Source organism: Mytilus californianus, unplaced genomic scaffold (genome assembly GCF_021869535.1).
Source record: "Mytilus californianus isolate M0D057914Y unplaced genomic scaffold, xbMytCali1.0.p SCAF_9, whole genome shotgun sequence".
In the NCBI taxonomy this organism is placed as follows: Eukaryota; Metazoa; Mollusca; class Bivalvia; order Mytilida; family Mytilidae; genus Mytilus; species Mytilus californianus.
The window spans coordinates 53798061-53823505 of NW_026262745.1; the positions used below are offsets into that span (position 1 = coordinate 53798061).

The 25445-nt window shown below is 32.7% G+C and overlaps 1 protein-coding gene across 1 annotated transcript; it reads left to right on the forward strand.

The window, feature by feature from the left end:
• Positions 1–5054: 5054 nt before the first annotated feature.
• LOC127715953 (acid-sensing ion channel 2-like) lies at positions 5055–23564 on the forward strand. The gene is made up of 8 exons (XM_052222058.1): positions 5055–5335; positions 5855–6416; positions 10472–10570; positions 12921–13101; positions 13665–13721; positions 15745–15895; positions 16614–16705; positions 22807–23564. The coding sequence occupies exons 1-8, from the start codon at positions 5055–5057 to the stop codon at positions 23001–23003; spliced, it is 1620 nt and encodes a 539-aa protein (XP_052078018.1). The 3' UTR covers positions 23004–23564.
• The last annotated feature ends 1881 nt before the right edge of the window (positions 23565–25445 follow it).

A 25445-nucleotide genomic window follows, 5' to 3' on the forward strand; every position in this document is an offset into this window, starting at 1 on the left:
AAAACAAAAGGGCCTGGAATGGTGTAATTTTAATCAACGCTATTGTCCTATATTAGTTATATATAAAGTTGAATTCTTTGATACGTCGACTGAGCATGCGCGAAAGCGTATAAAACACGGATCGATAACGGTCTCCGAATTTGGATATTTTCTCAAAAATTGGCGTTTTCTGTGGAAAAAAAGATTGTTTCAAAGACAAATTTAGGAAATACAAAACACTACATTTATACGTCAAATCACAAATTTTTCCGACTTTGCATGGTTTCAGGGGAGTTGCGGCTCAATGAAATCGGCCTCTTCCTTTAGTAGTATAGATATGCAGAGGAGACTCATTCAAATATCAATAATGAACTGGTAAAACATAAAGTATAATCAATTTTTAGCAAAGCATTGCAGTACTTGTAAACTTGTAAGCTGATTCCTTTTATATTAAGGGCATCCCATACAGTTACAGGGGAAGTGATGACTTAGATAATGTTATTTAACGTCAAACTGTGACATCATTGATAAGGATACATTTTTCGGCTCATTTTAATGCAAGCTTGAAGATGAGTACGTGAACCCTCTTTTTTTAAATGACATTTGGCTTTGTTTATGTATGAAGATTGTTTGTACCTATTTTCATCAACAATTCACCGATGATTTTTTCTTTAAATTAGATTTATATACAGCAAAAATTCCAGTTTCTTTCTAAAATCAAGAATTTTTTTTCCAAAAAATTGTAACACACGTGTAGAACTCAGTTATGTAAAGACGATATTACAAATATTTTTCACAAAAGACCGATTGTGTTTTTCTTTTGAAACACACAAAATAGGTTGTCTGTCCAAAGAATAGATATTACATATCTGAATTCACTATGTGAAAAATAGCTTTTATGAATTTTTTTGTAAAAAAATCCCCGTGGGATCAAAATTAAATCGTATGCCCTTAATGTCCCTGTCTAACACATATTTCTGTTTGTGCTGACATGACACATCACTGATACGGTCATTTTCTGTATATTAAATGTAAATAAAACGTTCAAACCACTAATGTTTTCTCCATCATGGATAGTGACTTGAGTCAGATTTGGAACATCAGTTTTTGGTTTTTGATGCTCCTTAACTTAGTAAATGATTTGGCCTTCCAACTGTTTAGATTCTAGCATTAATGATTAGTCTTATATGTAGATACACAAGAGTCTGGTACATTAAATTATCAACCTGGTATCTTTAATTAGTTTTTATACTCAATTTGTCTATGCCACTAGTAAATACTGGTGGATGTATTGTCCCTAATGGTATCAACATCCAAGACGGCAATGCTCCTGTGCTGACATAATATATCCTTAATCCCCTACCAAGTCCCTCTTTAATTTGCAACATATAAACTCAAAAGACATTCAAACCCGTTAAGTCCTGAAGTCTTTGTATGCAAATCAACTGCTTCTATAACACTATAATCACTCAAAACATTTAGGATTTTGACCCGTAGACATAGCTGGCATTAGTCATATTTTGTACATCTTTTTGGAATCTTTTGTTTCCAATGCTCTTCATTTTTTTTTAATTGATCGAACTATTTTTATTCTAGCGCCACTAGATAAGCTCAACGCGCGTCTTGTGTATTAAACCATAAATCTGATATCATTGATGAGTTTGTATATTTGCATGTAATTTCTACTTCAAATAAGAACAGACTTCAAAAATAAATCGAACTCGAAAAATTACAATTAAACAAAAAACAGGTATACATAATTCAACACGAAATGTACTAGTCCGAATAATTCATATTAATTTCTGTTCAAAAATGTTACAAGCAAAATGCATGCGACTTTTACATTTAATCCGTTTGGTCGATATGATATTCTATATGATACATTTACACATTGATTGACATTTATTATGTAATTAAATCGGCACAGTCAGATCTGATACATATGGAATTGCATGCATTGTATAAAATAAACTAGAATTGAAGTCTGATTGAAACAGCATAAAGTAAATTAAATATTCTAGTTGGTTTTGTTGTTTTATGTTTCGTTCATTCGTACATTATAGCGATGAATATTTTTATTTAATACATTATAGGGGTAATCACACTCTATTCCATGCTAAGTAGTGGAATTCGATACTTCATTATAACAATTTGCATTAAAGGATTTAATGACGATGTTGTAAACATTTCATGTTTAGTAATTTTTAAATTGCTATAAGCAATTTGTACTAATTTTTTTATTTCATTAAACATAATTCACATATCTAAACGGTTCGGACCAATTAATTTTTATCACGAAAATTGTGATAAAAACACTGGACAACACGTCTGGTCAACAAAATAAACATGCATACACGTTATCCGTTAAAAGTTAATTTCATTACAACGATAAAACACACCATTATCTTGTCTGTATCGATAAGGCTTGAAACATAAATTAAACAAATCAGATAAAACAATAGCATAAATTCATTTATCATTTATGTTTAATATTCATAGTATATGTAAAATCAAACAGACTATTTTTACGAAACAAAAAGTATGATGTAATAAATTCACACATATTCGAACTGCGTACAATTGTTATTTTTTCATAATATTGTTTAAAGGAGATTGAGATTTGCATGCATGCAGATTCACACAAAGAGTGTAAAATGCATTTGTGTGTAAATGTTCTTTAAATCATTAATTTCCAAAGCCTTCATAAGATATGCCACTAATACATTATATTATAAAGAATTTCAGACTGAAGTGGCTATATTCATCAAAACGTGGGTAGAAATGGTACAATGTTAAGTCTTGTTGGGTTTTCAAAATCATATTTTTAGATATTTATTTGTCAGTTAATTCGGTTAACGTCATGGATATTCATGAAATGGACGCACAAGAATTTATACAGATTATTTTTAATGAACATGGCGTTTCGTGTAAAAGTTCAGTTATTAGAAGTAACATACAAGTTCAAAGCAGAGGAAGTTACCTAAGTAAAATTTGACAATAAATACTAGAAGCAGGAATTCCTGATTGTAAAACTACAAGAATGACCTGTAATAGAAGTATGGTCAATTGACCGTCAGTAAAACCTTTGCTAAATTGGACGTCGGTTTGGTTGTGTGGGATGTATAAATACCCACCCACCTCCTGTCAAAATGGAGACGTTAAATCTGATGCCTATAGTGTAGAGTGAGTGACACGCTACCTGCACGTTAATCTTAGTTCGCCTGTTGCAAGGCGAAATTTCAGTCACTATCCAATATACCCACATTTTCAAGTGGCAGTCCAAATTATCGCCATTTATCCCGGATGGACCCTATTACAGGACCTACCTATTATATGTTTTTGTTAACTTGTTCTCTTCCTGAATATGCATGAAATATTTGCCACTGGATGTAAAGCAAACAACAATCAATCAATAAATCAAAGCAGATTGTGGATCAATGGATTTTTATTACAAGGGCAACACGATGGGTGCCACAGGAACTGCTCGACAATTGCGTTCGTCTTAGTTTATTAATGGGATTCGTGTTGCTTAATCTTGAGTTTTCTGTCTTTTGGTATTGTCTCATGACTTTTTGTCGTTTTTTCTTTTGGTCATGATATAGTCAGTTTTTATTTGACTAATTGTTTTTGAGTTTTTCCTTTGTGTCTTCTCACTTTTTGTGTAGTCCATTTTGCCTATCATCTCGAAACGTTATTCAAAAGAAGCAGAAGTAGATAACAGTTGTAAAAGTATTAGATGTATAAACACATCGAGACCCGTACTAGGATAAAAAAAGAGGTGATGAAACAGTTGTTCTGAAAAATTTGTAAACTTAGTTTAAAAATATAATAGGATAATCATGAAATGTACGCATTTAATCATGGCCAATGCAGAAATAGTTACTACTGGCCAGCAATACATCACAGCCGATGATAAAATGTTTACTACTATAAAGTACCCTCAAGTTAACTTTGACTGAGAGAGTAGAAACCTTAGTTAAAAGGTATCGAAAAGCTAAACTGAAATATTATGACCATGTTTTATCGTCTTTTTGTAAACCAAATAAAGATAGTGATCAGTTATCAGACTTCGTTTACCGTTATGAATAATCTGTCATATATATTAATGCTGCGTTCACACGTAATTCAAATTCGATTCGCATCAACTAATTCGAATTAGTTTAATTCGCATTCGAAACGTTTAACGTCCGAAAGTAAATTCTAATTCGAATTGCAATGCGTGTCAAATTCGCTTTACTGTCCTAACGACGTTAACTTTTAATTCGTATTAACAAAAACGCATTTCTAATGCGAATTGGATAATGCGATTTGGCCAATTCGAATCAATTCGAATTAAAAAAAGAAGAGCGTGTGAACGCGATTAGCGAATTCAATTCGCATTCGATTCGAATTTAATTCGAATTAAATGTACGTGTGAACGAGGCATTAAATACTTATGCAACATATCATAGTATCATGTTTGTCATAAGCAATACGATTGTGGTCACGAGCGGAAAGGTAATGCTTTTACAGATTACCTATGATATCTTTTTACTAAATCCGTTGTAGATTTACTGAATAACATTTCATACTGGTATAACACAATCAATTTATTACTACCATGCAGTAATTTTTTCTCTTAGATCAATAATTTATGTTATCTAAATTTCGTTTGTTGTCCTTAGTATCGATAGTATGAGTCAGGCATGGCGTCAATTGTGCACAACTGGACGTTAAGCAACCAACAATCAATCAATCAATCAATCAATTGAGCATAAGTCTTCGACAGTAGACAGTGATTTATTCAACTTCACATAAAACGTTTATTAAATGAAGATTTCAATTTGCCATGAGCTATCATTGTTTACGAAGATAAGACTCAAAGTTTTGTTTGCTAGGATAAGCACATGATAATCTTGCTGGTGACCTTGTGATTATCGATAAGATAATGAATTTATATTAATGTTTCTACAGCTTTAATGATGTAGTTTAGAATATGACATTACAATTGATGTAAATAGGTAAAAATCAATCTGTCAAATTCCAGTATAAAACGATCAAAATCAAATTATTTATGTTATTTAAAATCTGCAGGCATGCCGTTCGTTAAGGTTCGTCCTGCGTTTGGTAAAAATACCATTACAGATTTCCGAAATTATACAAATTCAAATAATGAAGCGACACAAAAGGAAAAAATAGATTTGAAACAATTACAAACTGAAACAACACTTGATGATATAAAATGTCCGGAGAAAGACTTTTCAAAGACATCAGAAAGCATTATCAGCATGCAGACATTATGGAAGGAGTTTAGAGAAACTACTACTATGCATGGTCTAAGACATGCAAGGAAAGAGAGTAAATATCAACTTAGATGGTAAGTTTTCCTTATTAACCAAACTACTTTTATCCTCTTCAAATGTACTAGTATAACAATTTGAATAGACTTCTAAAATATTCTGATAACTTATTGCAGGAATTTACAGTACCGTTTGGTATTGACATCAAAATCTCAAAAAATTAATCAAATCTCAAAAATCGCGAAGGAAGAGACAAATAATCAAGGTAGCAAACAGAAACTGAGAAAATCGAATGACCTCAAAAGAAAGCCAGACCTGGTGAGTCGACGACAGGGAAAGTATCTTCTGCTATGAATTCATCACCCGTCATGCATAAAACAGTAATATCAAATTTTACCACTTTTCAGTTTCTTTAATCACGTACTAGAATTTCGTGGTTAAATCTGTTTATTTTTTAGCGTTTTATTGGGGTTTTTTTTATTGTTTTTTTTTTTTTTTTTTTTCGCCAAATTACGGTATTTTGCATTTGAAATATTTAATTGACGAATTCAATATGATGATTTTTTTTGCTAAAGACCACGCATTTACATTTACAGGGTGATATGGATATTTGCCTTGATAGGTATGGGGTCACTTCTTATATACACTGTGTATACATTGTATGTATACTACAGAACCAATCCTACACTGACCAACATAAATATTAAATTCGTGAAGGCCATGCATTATCCTGCCGTTACAATATGTAACATGTCACCACTTAAAAGATCTTCTATTAACGCTAGTGCGGTAATGACAACACATTTGTTACACAGCAGTCGTCTCGGAGTTGTATTACCACACCTTAACTACTCATCGCCTGCATTCGCTGAGTTGAATGATCCTGTGTCTGAAGACTGGTTGAACAAATCATCTTTTGATTTAGAGGATATGTTCCATTACTGTGTAAATGAACGACACCTTGTTCCATGTAAAGACATATTAATTCCTAAAATAACACAGTGGGGTAAATGTTTCACATTTAATAATTATCAGAAAGTTGCTACGAATGGAATAGTAAAGGGTAGCATGACTGGATCAACAACGGCTTTAACTTTCTATATAGATGTGAAACAGGATGAGTATGTCTTCAATACAAATCTGGCTGCTGGGGTGAAAGTAAGTACTGTAGGTCTTTATTAGTAAATTCATTGTTGCTTTTTTTTTCTCATGCTGTCTAGTTTGTACTTGCAAATGCTATAAGCTTGAATATTTTTTCTGGAAAGTATATTTACTTCTTATCGGTCACTAAGATAACTTTGATTTACCTTTCTAAGTCGACGGTTCGAGTGTTTTTAGTTTTGTATTGTATATTTTTAACTGGTTGGTTCTGATCTACCAACTAATGGTCTAAAGAAGTAAGATTAAATTTTGTTTAACCAAGTAAAACATTTGTTGGTATATGTGCCAAGCAAGTTATATCACAGTTGTCATTCGTTTGGTCAATTCTCAAAAAGTCTGTCATTCTTTACTTAATTTCACAGCATAATGACACCATGTTTGTACTTTGAGATTACAACAATATTATAACTTATTTCTAAACAAATCATCGTATTCGAAATGCCGGAAGAGAGCTCAAAACCGTAAATTTGACAGTTTTTGGCAAAAATACCCTTCAAACTTTACACAATGATATTTTGCGTTTTCACTGTAATTGAAATTGTAAAAAAGAATAATTCTTGGTTAATTTTGTTTTCAGTCTTGTCTTTCTTAACTCCATTACATAAAGAAAGAGGTCGGAAATTTTTATCAAAATATTAGGGACAAAACATACATTGAACTAAAGTATTTCAAAGAAAATGGAAATCTCAGTGCGGGTTGGTGGATGTGCTCATAAGTATGTGAAGTAGTGTGAAGATAACCAGTGTTCAATTGCTGTGGTGTTACAATAACATTCTATCTTAAATATCATTGTTTTATTGAATGGTTTCATAGATTGGTTTAAACACTTAGTTTGTGAACTTTCTATAAATTCGTTATGTATTAGGTTCAATTTTATAGACAATTTTATGGAGTGCAAGACTACAAGTTTCAACTGTTTAGAAACATTGGTTGCTAGATATTTACGCTACCAGTATACATTACTTTAATTGCTTTCCGAGACTTTTAAAGATTTTTTAAACACGAATTTCCAAATAACATCGAAACATTGATTTATGATATGATATGAAATCAGCATTGTTTAGATTATGTGAACTTGTCCAATTAAGTAATAAAATACTCGTTAGAACTTCATTAATTATTTACTTTGTAGAAATAACTTTCAATAGATCATCAAATAAGTCCATAATTTTGTTAATTATTTATCCTCAAACGATATTTAATATTTCACAGTTTATACAGTATAAGTGGAAGAAGCATATAATTTCAAAGCATAGTGTGGTTGTGTATTTTTTTAAATGAATATACATTTATCATGTTAAAATGCGTTCTGGTACAATATACACAAAGGCAATACATCAAAACAGTAAATTTTGCTTTGTATCATTGGCCCTAATATTAAGACAAAATTGAAACGAAAAGTTATTACAGTACTAGGTATAACGGGCTTTTTCAAAGTATTAATTTCAAAATTACGTTTTTCTAAATCACTCAATCTTCTCGTCCAATGAAAACTGTAATTTGATGCGAGACTTTTGTTAGGGCTAACCATAGAAATGTATGATAAATATGATGGTGTTGTTCAAATGCAATTCACTGATTACTGTCATTGGAAAATACTAGATTATTGTTTGTCTCAATGATTATGAGTTTTACATACCCATTATGTGTAAAATAACATTATTGTTTTCGAACATCAAAGTTACATGTTATACCTCCTATGCCCTATTATGAAACAAAATCATTCCGACAGACCACAATTGCTGTATTCCTGATTTGATATTTATAGAATTGCATGAAGCCATGTTTTCTTTGTCCGCTTAATTGAGTTTGAAATTAAAGCAACGGTTATTAACCAATGTTCAAACCTCATCAATCGATTAAGAAGATACAAGTTAAGACAAAAAAACTAAGGGAATTCCTTAAACTCCGAAAGGAGCGGGACTGGGTACGTCGACAGGGTAAGCGTCTCCTGCTTTGCATACATTACCCGCCATGTGAATCCACAATTAATCAAAATGTCAAAATACAGAATCGGACATAATCGCTAAAATTACAGATAAAACGACTTTTCCTGTGTGCAAAAATGTAAGACCGCAAAAATATGTATCTAGTGAGTTGCGAAATAGACACATCGTATCATTCAATTAATTCGAAACTTATGTCGTGTCGATTTCATTCGTTCTTCATCGTTTCTCTGTTTCGGCAGTTTTAAACACTCATCACAGATACCAGGCTTATAATTTGGTACCCCAGACGCGCGTTTCGTGTACATAAGACTCATCAGTGGCGCTTGAATCAAATTATTTGGAAGTCCACATCAAATACGAAGATGAAGGACATCAAAACTTAAAATCTCAAAAGTTTTGACAAAACCGACAAAAAAAGTCTATGCCCAGGGGTAAAAAACATTTTAGTGTTTCGAATAATTTACAAATTATACAAGCAGTTATTTACAGAAAATGAAAATACCGATGATATTTCGGGTTAACACAAAAATGCTGACTACTAACCCAGCTTTCAGTAACTGTAGGTACTCTTGGATCAAAACTTTATGTCGTTTTTCTTTATGTTAGTTTGCGTACTTAGTACTGATCTGATGAGTCAAGTCTTTTTCAACTGACTTTTACATGTAGTTCTTATGTTTTGCTACTGTTCATTGTTATGGGAGGGATGAATCCGGGTCTGTTATCTGTTTATTATTTGAATTATTTTCCTTTGATTTGCATAGTTTAATACTGGAATACAATGTATTTATCTTTATTGATATTTGTTAACATATTAATAATTCTAGTCAGTCAATTTATGCAGTATAATAATAAATGAACTTATAAATTTCCTTTCATGTTTTACAATTCGTACATCATTGTTTTTACTTTAAATGAACTTATAAATCCTTTTCATGTTTTACAATTCGTACACAATTGTTTTTACTCATTCCAAGCTGACTAGTTTATCAAAACAAAGTGTTGTTTTTATTATTAATCCATCAAAGATAGTTATTACAGCAATCAGTGAGAATTATTATTATGAACAATTAATGCCCCAAAAAAAGCCATCAACTTTTAAATATCTACATGTGTTTTCATAAATTTCGAGAATTTATACTATATAAATATATGAATAAGTTTACTAAACCTGAATACCCTTAATATCATCAGAGACATATAAGTCTCTGATATTAATATTTTTTACTACAAGTAGGGAGAACGAACCCAGAGCGAAAGGACTCAATGGGCGAACGAACTCAGGGCAAACAGACCCAGAGCAACCATGTAATCAGGGCGAACCTACCCGATACCAAATTGAGCGATCATAAACATGTTTTACCCCACCACATTCTTTATTTATTGTCCATATCCAGAAGGCTGTGGTCCAATCTAAATTATGTGTTGTCATTATTTGTGAAATCCTCAAGGTTGTTCAATATTCAATGGCTTCTTATCTGTTCCTTACATATTTCTAATCTAAAATCCGGAGAAAATATAATGTTAAAATGCAAAAGCTATTACAAAAGATCCATATTATCCAAAATAGAAGAAATTATAGAATAAGAATACTTATTGTTTGTCGTGAAAAACGTGTTCTAGTTTCAAAATGTCACATTCTGTTTCGTGGTTAGAAAATTTACATGACCGATGGTTGACGAATTTGTTTCTGTCTTAGGGTTAGTTAAGAGTCAATTACTTTTGCGTGATATCTAATAACTTGACATAACTAATCAACGTATTTTATAGCAGAGTAGCACGATGGGTGTCACACTTGTAGCAAGATGTGCTTACCCTTCTGCAGCACATGATTTCACCCCCCCCCCCCCCCCCCCCCCCCCGGTTTTTTGTGGGGTTCAATTTGCTCAGTGCTTAGTTTTCTATTTTGAGTTTCGTGTATTGTTGTTTGTCTTTTGATCGTTTTTCGTTTTGCCAAGGCATTGTCAGTTTATTTTCGACTTACGCGTTTGAATGTCCCTTTTTGCTATATTTCTTTGTAAATAGAACAATTGTGGTTTTACACACGAAAGGGTTTTCCTTCCCTTTGCCTTTAAAATATGATTAATAATTTAAAATTTGTTTTAGATCGTCCTACATGATCCTGAAGAAGAACCAGACGTTAACAACAAAGGTTTTATTTTATCACCAGGAATGTCGACCTATGTCTCTATGAAAATGACTAAGGTAAACGCAGTATTTATTGATGTTTTCATCGGTAACAAAATATTAGTTTTGGGGAAATGTACATAGTGTATACCTAATCAGGTTGCAGTACACAAAAACTGCTCGATACTACGTTTTTTTTTAAATAGTTAAATACATAACTAGAATAGTTTAATAGATAACTCGAATATTTAAAACATAACTAAAACAGTTTAATGCATAACTAGAATAGTTTAAATACTAAAATAGTTTAAAACATAACTAGAACAGTTTACAAAATAATTAGAATAGATTAAAACATAACTACAATAGTTTAAAACATAACTAGAACAGTTTTATACATAACTAGTGTATATTTTAAAACATAACAAGACCAGTTTAATACATAACTAAACTTATATTACAATAACGATCTTATGACTTATAGTCCTACATCATGTCGATAATTATATGTTAGCATTGCATAATGCAATATCTTTCCCATCCTGGTGAACACCAAATCCGTTGTAAGTGGTTTGATTAATATTTTAGTCTTGGACATTAAGGCCACAGTAGTTTACTGATTTTCAAAACTTTGTCTATTTGTAAGTTGAAATTATGCTCAGTCAAAATGTCATAATCGGAATAGGACACATTCGATAAATTCACAGATCCAACGACTATTCCGGTATCTAAAGATCTATGACCGCGAAGAGATATCGCTATAGAGTTAAGACACAAACACGTCGTATCGTTCTGTTGTTGGAAGGAGAAAAAGTCCAAACTGATTGACACTTGATGCGTCATTAGGTTAAACTTCTCCTGCTCTTCATGTATCGCCCGTCATATGATTCACAAATCCAGTATGAGGTAGAAATGTCGTGAAGATCAAAAATAGGTATTAATGTCAGATTACCATAATGGATATATTTGATCTATGACAGGGTCAAATTGTCATTAATGAGTTTGAAAACAGAGATACTGTAGTGCTACGATTTACTGATCCGTGATTGCGATTGTAGAAGTTTGAGTGATAATTTCAGACGTTCTTCCTCATATCCATGCTAGAGTATTGTTTATAGAATATATGTTATAATTAAATCACATAAAGGGAAACAAGTTTAATTAACCTTGGTGTTCTGTATTTTATTTCTGATCCTCTTCGTTAAGTCACTGATTTCTTTTCACCAAACTCTTGCAAATACTGTCGTGATAAAGACGAGGAAGCTCTTACAAAATGTATCTGATCATGACATCCAAATATATAAGTACTACTATATGAAAATAATAACGGACCATAAAAATAAATGTCACATGGTTTTTACCATTAATATGTGTTTATCAATGGTATGATTGATCATTTTGATTAGTCATATCTGTTATATTAATATCATTGGAAAGAAGGTCGAACTGACTTACAGAATTCGATTTATAGAAGATCGCTTTTATACTACTGTTGCCTTTATTAGATGGTTTATCAAAAAATTCCTACTGAATGAAAAACAAAAATAACACAACACATAACAGAACAATGCCAGTTTGGATTTCGTCTTTTTCATTGTGTTTTTGCAATGATGTTGTCAGTTTCTCTTTGACCCTTGAGTTTTGAATTTCCACTTTTTATCTTCCGCCTTTTTGCATTATCTCAGTGATTAACTAACCGCAGCAAAACAATTCTTTTCGATTATTAATCGAATGACAAGAAATGAACCAATTGTACGACATACCGACTCTGTCGACAACACTGGTCTCACTCAATGGGGTGTTAATGCTACTTAGATTGTTTTCACATTCATGATGTCTGTTGTCTATGTGCTGATTGATGACAAGTGCTAGACCCATTGTATGAGATACCTACCCTATTGACAACCCTGGCCTCACTCAGTAGTGTATTCGTGTTATTGAGATTGTTTTCACATCCATGTTTGGATGTTGATTATGTCATGATTGTTGATCACTTTCTTCATAAATTAAAACCGAAGTTAATAGAACTATAAAAGACTATTGTTTGGCAGTATAGTACTAGTATGCATATTGGTACGCTTTCAATAATACGTCATTTTTTTTTATTATATTGTATGGCTGTGTAATTACCAGTCATATGATAACTAATTTAGATTTTAAAAAGTGCTGTTATCATTCATTGTTTAATTTAGTCGGTATTACATGGTGTTTCCGTGAAACCTTGTGCAAAATTATTTCGCAAATGTTTTAGGATTATGTTGGAGTATGTGTACAAGCGTGTGTATAACATTGGTCTTGTATGGCATCCAATAAAATTAGAATATGTAGTACCCAGTGACCCAGTAGATTCCAAAGTCTGATAAAAAATGATATGATTATTTTAAATCTATTACCATGTTAAATGTTTGATGGTTCTATAATATTGCAGTACAAATATTTGCCTGCCCCGTACAAGGCTGGAGGTGATCAGTATTGTGTGGATGTCCGCTCTGCTGATTATGTAAATACCTTGAAGTATTACCCATACTACAGTCGGGCTGGATGCCTGTTGGAGTGTCGTAGGAACTATATTGTAGAGAAATGTGGATGCAGAGCGGTTACTGATCCAGGCAAGTTACGCTTAAAGTACGAAGATCATATCTGTCCAATCATCTCTTAAACGATTCTGTCAGCTTTCCCTTTCGAATATAGAATTACTGCAAGCGACAACTTTAGAAATATTGATTTCATAACTTTAAATTACCTATTCATCTATTATTTATATTTGTTGAATTTGTAAATTTTGTCGGTGTATCAGGCATTTGATTTTGAAATAAGTTTGCGTATTCGTTTAAGGGACTATTTGGTTTATTAAATTTTCAATTTAAGCTTTTCCAGCCTTTTGGTTACTTAGAATTATTTCTTATTTACTAGTAATTCTAAGCATGTAAATTGCTTTCAAATATGTTATGTTAATATGAAATTATTTTACGTAATTAAATATTTGATCTTTTCTAATTAAAAGAAAATTGGGAGTTGTTTGTTTTTTTCATGTCCAAAACATTTGTATGTATTTAGGTTTCAAACAATTTTGCAGTCTGTAAAATGCTGATATAAAAAAACCACTGAAGTATTCAATTGGTATCGTTAAGTTTAACATGATTTTTAACAATTGTTCTTATATATAATTTAGGAAATGAGACACTTTGCACACCATCCCAAACAGCAACATGCTATTACCAGCATGAAGGTAGGTTCAATATCAGATCACGATTTTTCAAATATTTTTGTTTTGCTAAGAAATACATAAATTATGTGTGATTATATTAACAAATATTGAAATATCCTGTCTTTCAAAATGCGACATATTTTTCAATTACTTTCCTTTAAAAGTCTTTAGATTTTAAACGGAATTGTTTTGTATACCCTCTTTTTCCTCGTCTTTGCTGCCAAAATGATTTTTGATATTCCCTTATTTCACTTGGTCGATTTCAAGTCCCTGATGGTATTACCGGTAATGAAATAACTTACGATAAGATTTTTGTTATTTAAATCTCCCGAAAAAACGCGATGTAAAATTATTTAAAGGTTATCCTGCATAAACCAGTGTTCCGTAGATGGTTTTGATTTCCTTTGCTGGTTTATGTATATCGATGATACATCAAAGGGGGCAATCATATTCGCAAATAAACAACGGCAAAATAAATAAACAGCTGCGCTATGAGCGCATGATACGCCCGTCGCTTTTTCAAAGAATAAAGTTCAATAACTTCTCAATGTCATATCAGAAATTTATAAAAAAAAAACTAAAGAGAGGTTATTTTAATAGATATAAACCAGTCACCAAAGTTTCATCAAAACTCCTCAAAGCACTTTAAAGATATTGTCCGAAAACTGGAAAATCACCCCTTTTTATGAATAAAATCCCATAACTCGGAAACGTAAAATCTAAAATTTCTAAAAATCAAAAGGGAACTTACGTCAATATATATAAACAATTCACCAAAGTTTCAGGAAAACTGCTCAAAGCATTTTTGAGTTATTGTCCGAAAACTGGAAAATTCCCCCTTTTTAATGCATAAAACCCTATAACTCGGAAACTTAAAATCTGAAATTTATAAAAATTGAAAGGTAGCTCATGTCAATAGATATAAACAATTCACCAAAGTTTCTTGCAAATTGGTGAAAGTGTTTTTGAGTAATTGTCCGAAAACTGGAAATCCCCCTTTTTAAATGAATAAAACCCCATAACTCGGAAACGTAAAATCTAAAATTTATTAAAATCGAAAGGGAGCTCACGTCAATAGATATAAACAATTCACCAAAGTTTCATGCAAATTGGTTAAAGCGTTTTTGAGTTATTGTCCGACATGTTGACGACGGACGGACGGACAGACAGACGGACGGACGGACGGACGGACGATCAGACGGATGGACAGACGGACGGACGAACAGACGGACGAACAACGTTATACCATAATACGTCCCATAAACGGGCGTATAAAAAGGGCGAAAAACAAAAACAAAAATATACAGAAAACAATGCTGTCAAGTGGTTTTTACCATAAAATATGTTTTTATCAATGGTGATTGATCATTTTAATTAGTTATTTCTGTAATGTTATCTTTGAAAAGAAAGTCGAACTGACTTACAGGATTTGATATATAAAAGATATTTGGTAGATGTTTTATTAAAAAAATCCTACTGAATAAAACCCAAAAACAATACAAAACAGTTTAACAAAGATACATAACTCAATCCATCTCAAGTAAAAATCTTGTAGTAGGTTGAATTATGTGAAAGTAACGAACACTGAAGGAAGGCGGGATTTGATTTTCCACTAGCCGATGCCATTGCTAGTGGAAGTTATTCGAATTACTTAGGTTTTACTACGCCAACATTCCCTAACTGATTAATTTTAGGTATAAGTGAAGTTATTAGGCAGACCAAACTATGTTCGTAGTATCCTTCAATGCACGTTTAGTGGAATATATTCAATCAATATACTAGCATGATGTTTCTTTTAATTTAATACTTGGGAAGTTTTTAGTATAATTTCCTAAATAATAAAGTAATCTTTTCCAAGTACGGTTGTACATAAGCTTGTTTTGGCTTCCTTTTTATATCATATAGGCTTTATTGGTATTCAGATTTAGGAAAGCGAAATTGGTGCACCAAATTAACATCAGTTTTATCTTGTAAATGAATGTCTTTTTCTCTTATAATGTTCTATATTTATTCTTCTTTAATAAATGATTGTACATTACTACAGTTGAGTTTGATTCAAGTGGAGAACTGAAAGAGCAATGTGAATGTCAGATATCATGCGAGTTTACGACCTTTGACCAGTCAATTTCGACAGCACTGTTTCCAGCAGACGTGTATTACCCGCCACTTCAGCAAATAGGATATACAGACATCAAGTAAGCTTTGTTATTGCATTTAGCACACGTAGTGTCTAGTTTCTTGCAAATGAAGCCATATGTATAAATATTTATCGATAATATTTATCGATGTGTTTGCGTATTGATTTATGTTACACGAACAACAGTGTGCATCGCTTGATCAATTGAGAAAACACATAAAAATGTTTTGATATTAGTTGGATTTTAAGAAATAATTCAGATTATATTTAGTTACATTTATGCAATATAGGTCGGATAAAGTTTGAAAAGTTTATTTGGGATTAAATGTACATCGTTCAGAAGAAGAAAAAGTTTGTTAAAACAGTATACTATGAAAATTAAGATATCAGAAATGATAAAGGAATAGCTATTAACATATTCAGTCACTAACAACTGTATCAACCCATATTTTATATAGGCTGTAATTTGAGTCAACAAAAACTTATGTTTTGCGTTTGGGGGGAGGGGGGGGGGGGGCATTTTTCGGATGTGATTCTCGGACTCATATGCATGTTATTTGTCTATTAGTCTTAGTTTGAACTGATGCGTACTCTGGTCACGGTCTAGTCTGTCGACTCATCTTGAGAACGAAAGGTGTTTGTTTGCGTATTGATTTCTGTTGCACGAAGAACAGTGTGCATCGCTTGATTAATTGAGAAAACACATAAGAATTTTATGATATTAGTTGGATTTTAAGAAATAATTCAGATTATAATGGATCATAATACCTTTGCAGGAACACAATCTTGGAGGCAAGATTATATTACGATTCGCTAAGTTATTTGTTTGTGGAGTCTATCCCAGAGTACAACACGGAGGATATAGTGGGTGAGTATAGAAATACACCCAAATCAATCATGCAAATCAATGTCCATTAACAGCATATATTATTCTTTATGAGTCTGTGAAATAGATCCATCATTGAAAATAATAGTTTATGAACTTTGGTATTAATGCTTGCTTTTTGGATAAAATCTTTCTAAAGCATTAAGAAGATTATGATTTTCTAAGAGTATCACACCAGATAACTTTCTGATCCTCTTAGTTAAGTCACTGATTTCTTTTTACTAACACTTTTTCAGATACTGTCTTGATAAAGACAAGGAAGCTCTTAGAGAATGTATCTTATCTTGACATCAACTGTTACTTAACTCCAAATATATAAGTACTTCTTTATGAAAATAATAACGGACAATGCAAAATAAATGTCACATGGTTTTTACCATTACAATGTTTTTATCAATGGTATGATTGGTCATTTTAATTAGTTATTTCTGTAATATAATCATTCAAAAGTAAGTCGAAATGACTTACAGGATTTGACTTATAGACAATCGTTTTTATATGGTTGATTAAAAAATCCTACTGAATATAAAACAAAATTGGGTGGTTTTTTGTTATGTATTTTTCGGGGACTAACAGTCAACTAGCAGTGGTATCTACCCAATGGTAGTAATAACATTATGGATTCAACTTTTACTGCAGCAGATGCGCATTTGACCATTGATATCTCCTCAGAGATGCAAGGCCAACATATTCTTTAAAAATATCTTGGTATAGAGTTAAAATAGGGAGACATCGTTCAAACTTGATTATCTTTAATTACTCAGCGTTTCATAGAAAGAGGCAGTGAGGATATATGTTCTACTTACCCCCTTTACAATATTCCGATAGCAAATAGAAGGGCTTCAAAAATAGTGTGTAGATATGTATATTCTATATATATATATAAACGCCTAAAAAGTGTACAAAACAACACCAATATTACAAAAAAAGGAAACATTAAATGTAAGTATCTATAAATATTTCGGCTAACATATATCCTTCATCGGTATGATTATGATGTAAAATGAATCATATCAATAGACTTATATATATATATATATAGAGAGAGAGAGAGAGAGAAATTTAGTTTGCATGCACACGTATAAAAATTGCGGTTTTTATCCAACGCAATCATATTTTCCGTTCATCCTATTTTGACTCTTTCAAAATTCAAGAGTCTATCCTAAATTGAGGTAAATTATATGGCCTTCCAAATACCTTTTCGATTCCTAACATCACTGAAGAGACATTAATTGTCGAAATCCGGATATGGTGTACAAATTTTTGCACCTCATGCATGTTTGCGGTATACCATCTTTACCGCAAGTTTATTGTTTTCTGTTTGATAATAATTTAATAAGATCTGTTTTGTTACATCTTGTGATCCGTTTATTTGGCAATCGCCAATGGCAGTCAGCAGGGTTTAAGAACATCAGTTGTTCGACCTGCTAGTCAAATGCGTTTTGTTAAAATATACTTTTTCACTCATTTGGTCTTTTGGAAAATGTTGTTTGTGCTGTATTTAGACCCCTCTACCAAGAAATTTGGTTTGCATGCACACGTATAAAAATTGCGGTTTTTATCCAACGCAATCATAGGTTTGAACGTTGTTTTCAATTTAGACTTGTTTATATTTTTTCGTTTGGGCTTGTATTATATTTGCCTTCGGGTTTATATGATCCGTTCATCCTATTTTGACTCTTTCAAAATTCAAGAGTCTATCCTAAATTGAGGTAAATATATGGCCTTCCAAATACCTTTTCGATTCCTAACATCACTGAAGAGACATTAATTGTCGAAATCCGGATATGGTGTACAAATGTTTGCACCTCATGCATGTTTGCGGTATACCATCTTTACCGCAAGTTCATTGTTTTCTGTTTGGTAATAATTTAATAAGATCTGTTTTGTTACATCTTGTGATCCGTTTATTTGGCAATCGCCAATGGCAGTCAGCAGGGTTTAAGAACATCAGTTGTTCGGCCTGCTAGTCAAATGCGTTTTGTTAAAATATACTTTTTCACTCATTTGGTCTTTTGGAAAATGTTGTTTGTGCTGTATTTAGACCCCTCTACCAAGAAATTTGGTTTGCATGCACACGTAAAAAAATTGAGGTTTTTATCCAACGCAATCATAGGTTTGAACGTTGTTTTCAATTTAGACTTGTTTATATTTTTTCGTTTGGGCTTGTATTATATTTGCCTTCGGGTTTATATGATCCGTTCATCCTATTTTGACTCTTTCAAAATTCAAGAGTCTATCCTAAATTGAGGTAAATTATATGGCCTTCCAAATACCTTTTCGATTCCTAACATCACTGAAGAGACATTAATTGTCGAAATCCGGATATGGTGTACAAATTTTTGCACCTCATGCATGTTTGCGGTATACCATCTTTTCCGCAAGTTTATTGTTTTCTGTTTGGTAATAATTTAATAAGATCTGTTTTGTTACATCTTGTGATCCGTTTATTTGGCAATCGCCAATGGCAGTCAGCAGAGTTTAAGAACATCAGTTGTTCGACCTGCTAGTCAAATGCGTTTTGTTAAAATATACTTTTTCACTCATTTGGTCTTTTGGAAAATGTTGTTTGTGCTGTATTTAGACCCCTCTACCAAGAAATTTGGTTTGCATGCACACGTATAAAAATTGCGGTTTTTATCCAACGCAATCATAGGTTTGAACGTTGTTTTCAATTTAGACTTGTTTATATTTTTTCGTTTGGGCTTGTATTATATTTGCCTTCGGGTTTATATGATCCGTTCATCCTATTTTGACTCTTTCAAAATTCAAGAGTCTATCCTAAATTGAGGTAAATTATATGGCCTTCCAAATACCTTTTCGGTTCCTAACATCACCGAAGAGACATTAATTGTCGAAATCCGGATATGGTGTACAAATTTTTGCACCTCATGCATGTTTGCGGTATACCATCTTTTCTGCAAGTTTATTGTTTTCTGTTAGGTAATAATTTAATAAGATCTGTTTTGTTACATCTTGTGATCCGTTTATTTGGCAATCGCCAATGGCAGTCAGCAGGGTTTAAGAACATCAGTTGTTCGACCTGCTAGTCAAATGCGTTTTGTTAAAATATACTTTTTCACTCATTTGGTCTTTTGGAAAATGTTGTTTGTGCTGAGTGTATTTAGACCCCTCTACCAAGAAATTTGGTTTGCATGCACACGTATAAAAATTGAGGTTTGTATCCAACGCCTACATAGGTTTGAACGTTGTTTTCAATTTAGACTTGTATATATATGTAGGACTCTGAACCGCGATGGTGCTCCGAACCGCGATGGTCACGCTGATATGCGATGGTTTGACGCTGAAGTGCGTTTTTAATCACGCTGAAGTGCGATGGTGGCATTGTGACGCTATCTTGTTGATAGCTACGCCGAAGTGCGATGGCGGTGACGCTGAAGTGCGATGGACTACATAAACTATATTTTCAATGCTTTTCATTTCGAAGTCAATTTGTTTGTTAGAAGCAGTTTTCGGGTTTTTAAGTTAATAAAGGGCTTATATAGATATAAGAAGATGTGGTCTAAGTGCCAATGAGACAACTCTCCATCCAAGTCAAAATTTATAAAAGTAAACCATTATAGGTCAAAGTACGGTCTTCAACACGGAGCCTTGGCTCACACCGAACAGCAAGCTATAAAGGGCCCCTAAAATTACTAGTGTAAAACCATTCAAACGGGAAAACCAACGGTCTAATCTATATAAAAAACGAGAAACGAGAAACACTTATAAAACAAAACCAACGACAACTATACTGAACATCAGATTCCTGACTTAGGACAGGTGCAAACAATTGCAGCGGGTTTAAACGTTTAAATGGTACCAAACCTTCACTCGTATCTGAAACAATAGTGTAACATCCCAACATAGAAAGACACACTATAAAATATCAATTGAAATGGCTTAACTCAACCAAAAGACATATTAACACCAGTGAATATACACTGAACAAATAAATTTGATCTGTGATACAATGTAAATACAAAATAAATAAACTTATACACCTTTAATACTTCGGGAAATGGGGTGTGATCGGGGGAGAGGGAAAAGAAAACCTTCTGTAGCGGATTTTTTTTCGAAATCTACGAGAGTTTTTTTCAAGCTACGTACGATGGAGCGTGGCACTCTCTAAATACATACGGGTCCGCAAACTCTTCTAATATAACGGTAAACGAGGATCTCGTGAGAGGAACAAAGTACAGATAAATGCTATCTCAGAATTATGTCCACTTGCAGAAAATCAAAGAGGACTATCGTTCATTTTGTATGCAACTGTAACAAATGACATACATAGACAATAATGAATGCTTATCTATATACCAACTATACTGCTCATAATAATTGCACATATGTAGATTTTAAACTAGCTATCACGCGTCATATAGACCATCGCACATCAGCGAACGGACCATCGCACTTCGGCGTAGACCATCACACTTCAGCGTGACCATCGCACTTCAGCGTGACCATTGCACTTCAGCGTCCCCATCGCACCTCCGAGTCCTACATATATATATATATATATATACAAGTCTAAATTGAAAACAACGTTCAAACCTATGATTGCGTTGGATAAAAACTGCAATTTTTATACGTGTGCATGCAAAACAAATTTCTTGGTAGAGTGGTCTAAATACAGCACAAACAACATTTTCCAATAGACCAAAAAAGTGAAAAAGTATATTTTAACAAAACGCATTTGACTAGCAGGTCGAACAACGGATGTTCTTAAACCCTGCTGACTGCCATGGCGATTGCCAAATAAACAGATCACCAGATGTAAAAATGGATCTTAATTTATTAATAATATACCAAACAGAAAACAATAAACTTGCGGAAAAGATGGTATACCGCAAACATAAGGTGCAAAAATTTGTACACCATATCCGGATTTCGACAATAAATGTCTCTTCAGTGATGTTAGGAATCGAAACGGTATTTGGAAGGCCATATAATTTACCTCAATTTGGGATTGACTCTTGAATTTTGAAGAGTCAAAATAGGATGAACAGATCATATAAACCCGAAGGCAAATATAATACAAGCCCAAACAAAAAAATATAAACAAGTCTAAATTAAAAACAACGTTCAAACCTATGATTGCGTTGGATAAAAACTGCAAATTTCTTGGAAGAGTGGTCTAAATACAGCACAAACAACATTTTCCAAAAGATAAAAAAAGTGAAAAAGTATATTTTAACAAAACGCATTTGACTAGCAGGTCGAACAACGGATGTTCTTAAACCCTGCTGACAAAGTGAATGAGTCCTGGATTCATAACAAATAAAATAAACCGATTTCCTCCCAAATGTTTTCAATATAAGTACAAGATATCAAGCAAAAATATCAAACTATTCTAAAATGAGCGATCTCCTACACTTTATCACACTGTGTTTCTCTATACGAAGGGTAATAGAGAGGCGAAAGATGCCAAATGGATATTCAAACTCTGGGTCGTAAGTCGATAACAAAATGACAATGGCATGGCAAAAAACGAAAAACGACGAAAAGGCAAACAACAGTGCACAAAACACAACATAGAAAACTAAAGACTGAGCAACACGAACCCCACCAAAAACCGGGGATGATCTCAGCGTAAATACCAATCTCTTATTCGGGAATGAAAACAATATTGGCGGATTTGGTTTTTCACTACAAGATTTTTACTTGAGATGTACTGAGAAATTTATTTTTGTAATACTGTTTTGTATTGTCTCAAATACACCTCACGTTTACATAGAATGCTGAACTTAACATACAATATATTTCGTGAATATTTTGAATTAAAATATCATCAAACAGTTAGTACTAATACTCTAATGGGTATGCATTGTGCTTATCCACTGTTCCTGTTTTACTCAGTCATGTAATTAGAATGAAATGAATAACCTGGCCATAGAAAGAGCTGAAAATAATTAGACTTGCATAAGCCAGGATGAAAAATGAATATTCTCCAACACAAAATGCAGGAATCAATCGTGTGCAAATGTGCAAATAAATTTTCCGAGGAAAAGAAATAAGCAAGCGTAGCAACAGATGGTTTAACAGTAGGATATTTGCTCATTGTTGTCATTGTTTTACAGGAATTTTAGGTGGCCAGATGGGGATATTTCTTGGTGCCAGTTTGCTGACCGTATCAGAATTGTTAGAATTTGTTATTCTTGCTATCGTTGTGATTGTCAGGAAATGTTGCTGCTCTGCCTTTAAAAAGAAGGAGAAACTTGTTGACCATGAGCTTACAGCATACAATGGATTTAGAGAAGAAATAACACAGAAATAACATTATAAGCAGTAAAGATCTATGTATACAAATTTTATAAGATCTTTAAAAAAAGCTTTAAGCCAAATGATACACATATTTTCACTATATTGAATGTTGTGGGCTTAACAAAGAGGTGCACAAACAAAACCTTTGTTTTCAGTAACTTTATCCGATTTGAATTATTGAGATAAGGATATACTTCTACACAAGAACAACTTTTATTTTTCAAACTCCAAATAAATAAAGAAGAAAATTATTCAACTATAGAGATTTCGCCCTTAGTTCATAAATGGACGAATCAGGAATTCAAACATTTGCGTTTTTGCATATATATCTTTTTACTAACCACCTCTTCATGGTCAATATATATGTAGTAAAAACGAGCATCAGATATCTACAAGGATATTCAGAGATTCCATTTCAATATGGATGTCGTTGCATTGGCTGTAATTCTTATTAATGAATAAATAATGAATGTTGTATATACGTCAATGAGACATCAAACCAACGACACGAAAGAAAACAAACAAGACACGCAGAGATCAACATACGGTCTTTAACAAATGACAAATGTCTATACAATAGGAGGATGGGGTGTCTGGATAGGGCTTCCTTCATTTCTGTATTCTGTAGTTTTTTATGTATTTTTCTCTAATATTTATATGTTCTCTCCATTATTCTCTTATTTTTTATATTAAAGAACCTCATAAATCTCTTCTTTATTTTCCCCATTTTTCTGTAGTATTGGCCTATTATTCTCTATTCTGTAAACCCCATCCAGACCCTTATATGGAAAACTCTTGCGTCGCAGTAAATCTAGAAATTTTGTGAATAATAACAGGGACTTTTTGTAAAGATCTACCATAACCAACAATATTCCCTGACATACAAAAAAACAATTTACCGATGAGGATCTTTACATTTGACATGTAGATGAACATGTTGCGGAATTAAACTTTTATTTTGTAGCACTTAAATCTCCCCCAGTTAATCTCGATCAGTGGGACAACAAAAGGTACCTGCCGACTAACGTGCAATAAATTCACGTCAGAAAAAAAACTCAACTCCATAGTATCGGCAGAAAAAACCCTTCATGTATAATTAAAACAATATTCAGTAAAACCGTTTTTTTTATTACATTCCTGCAAATCAAATCATATTAAAAATTAAATTAAATCTTTTTATCTGTGATATAAATGAGTGAACAGTTTGACCAATATAGAAATATCTGTATATGTATTTGTAAAGAATTTAATAAAGAGTTATAAGATCATTTGTATTACATCCCAGCTCCTTTGTTCTACCAGGGGTGATATGAGCCGGATCATCCCTACCAGATCACCCCAGCTTGAGTTTCTTTGTTTTGCATGCTTTCGTTTGTTTTGAAACATTTTGGCGGGAATGCCTAATCCACAATAAAATTTAGAATTGTTTATTGAGAAAAGACACATTTTCAAAATGTATGTAGAAAAAAATCCATTGTCTATGCTGGGATTCGAACTCAAGACCTTTAGCATATCAACCCACGACACATACCCCCTACACCAGGACGACTGTCGGTAATTTAACATATTTAAAGAAAGCAAGATGTTTTCATAAGTGGGGCGAGTTGGCAGACCTTTATTCAGTGGGTTTTTAACCCTTTTCATATATAAGGCGAGTTGTCAGACTGATTGTTCAATTGGATTTTACCCTTTTTCATAAGTTAGGTTAGTTGGTAAACAAGAGAGGTGCGATTTTGTTGAAAGTGGCGATTTAGTGTGGGCCGATTGGCCAGTGGGGCGAGTTGACATGGTTTCATCTTTAAACATCGTGTTCAGGGGTCATAAAGGGTACATATTATATAGTAACATATAAAGAATATTATAATGGTTTTACGGAGTTCTAAACTAGATTTTATGAATTGTAAATGGTTTTTCGTCTATTAATCTAAAAAGAGCTGGGCTGTAAAATAGTTATCCCATTCGGACTTGGTGTGTCAGTGTTAGATCACCCTCTGGCCTCCGGCCATCGGAGTGATCTTACACTGACACACCTTGTCCTCATGCGATAATTATTACTTATTGTGTCTTGTTTTTTCTTGAGAATTGGTGCTATAAAACAAATGAAAGTAGAAAATAGTCTTATAATCAATTTCCAAATACAATTTTGTAAGCTGACAAACAGAATGTCTAAAACTTATTTACCATTGTGTCTTTTATAAGTACTTAATTAATGTTCAAAATACAAAGTCGTCATACTTTTACCAGACTGAGTTGGTAAGTTGTTCCAGGAACATATATATGTTCCCAGGTTGTTCTAATAAAAAATCAAAATAACCAGAAACATTCCGATATGAAAAAGAGCTATTTGTCTTTTATATTCCTTATTAAAAACAAAAATTATAGTATTCTTACTTTTGAGGGTGAAAAATCGGGAATTGTTGATATGCCAAAAGTAGGATGCAGAACAATATGTTGT

Bases quoted from the DNA above. Each gene is read 5' to 3' on its own strand.
- LOC127715953 (XM_052222058.1), top strand. From the start codon at position 5,055: ATGCCGTTCGTTAAGGTTCGTCCTGCGTTTGGTAAAAATACCATTACA. The intron at 5,336-5,854 runs GTAAGTTTTCCT...TTACATTTACAG, and splicing joins AGTAAATATCAACTTAGATG to GGTGATATGGATATTTGCCT. The intron at 16,706-22,806 runs GTGAGTATAGAA...ATTGTTTTACAG, and splicing joins CAACACGGAGGATATAGTGG to GAATTTTAGGTGGCCAGATG.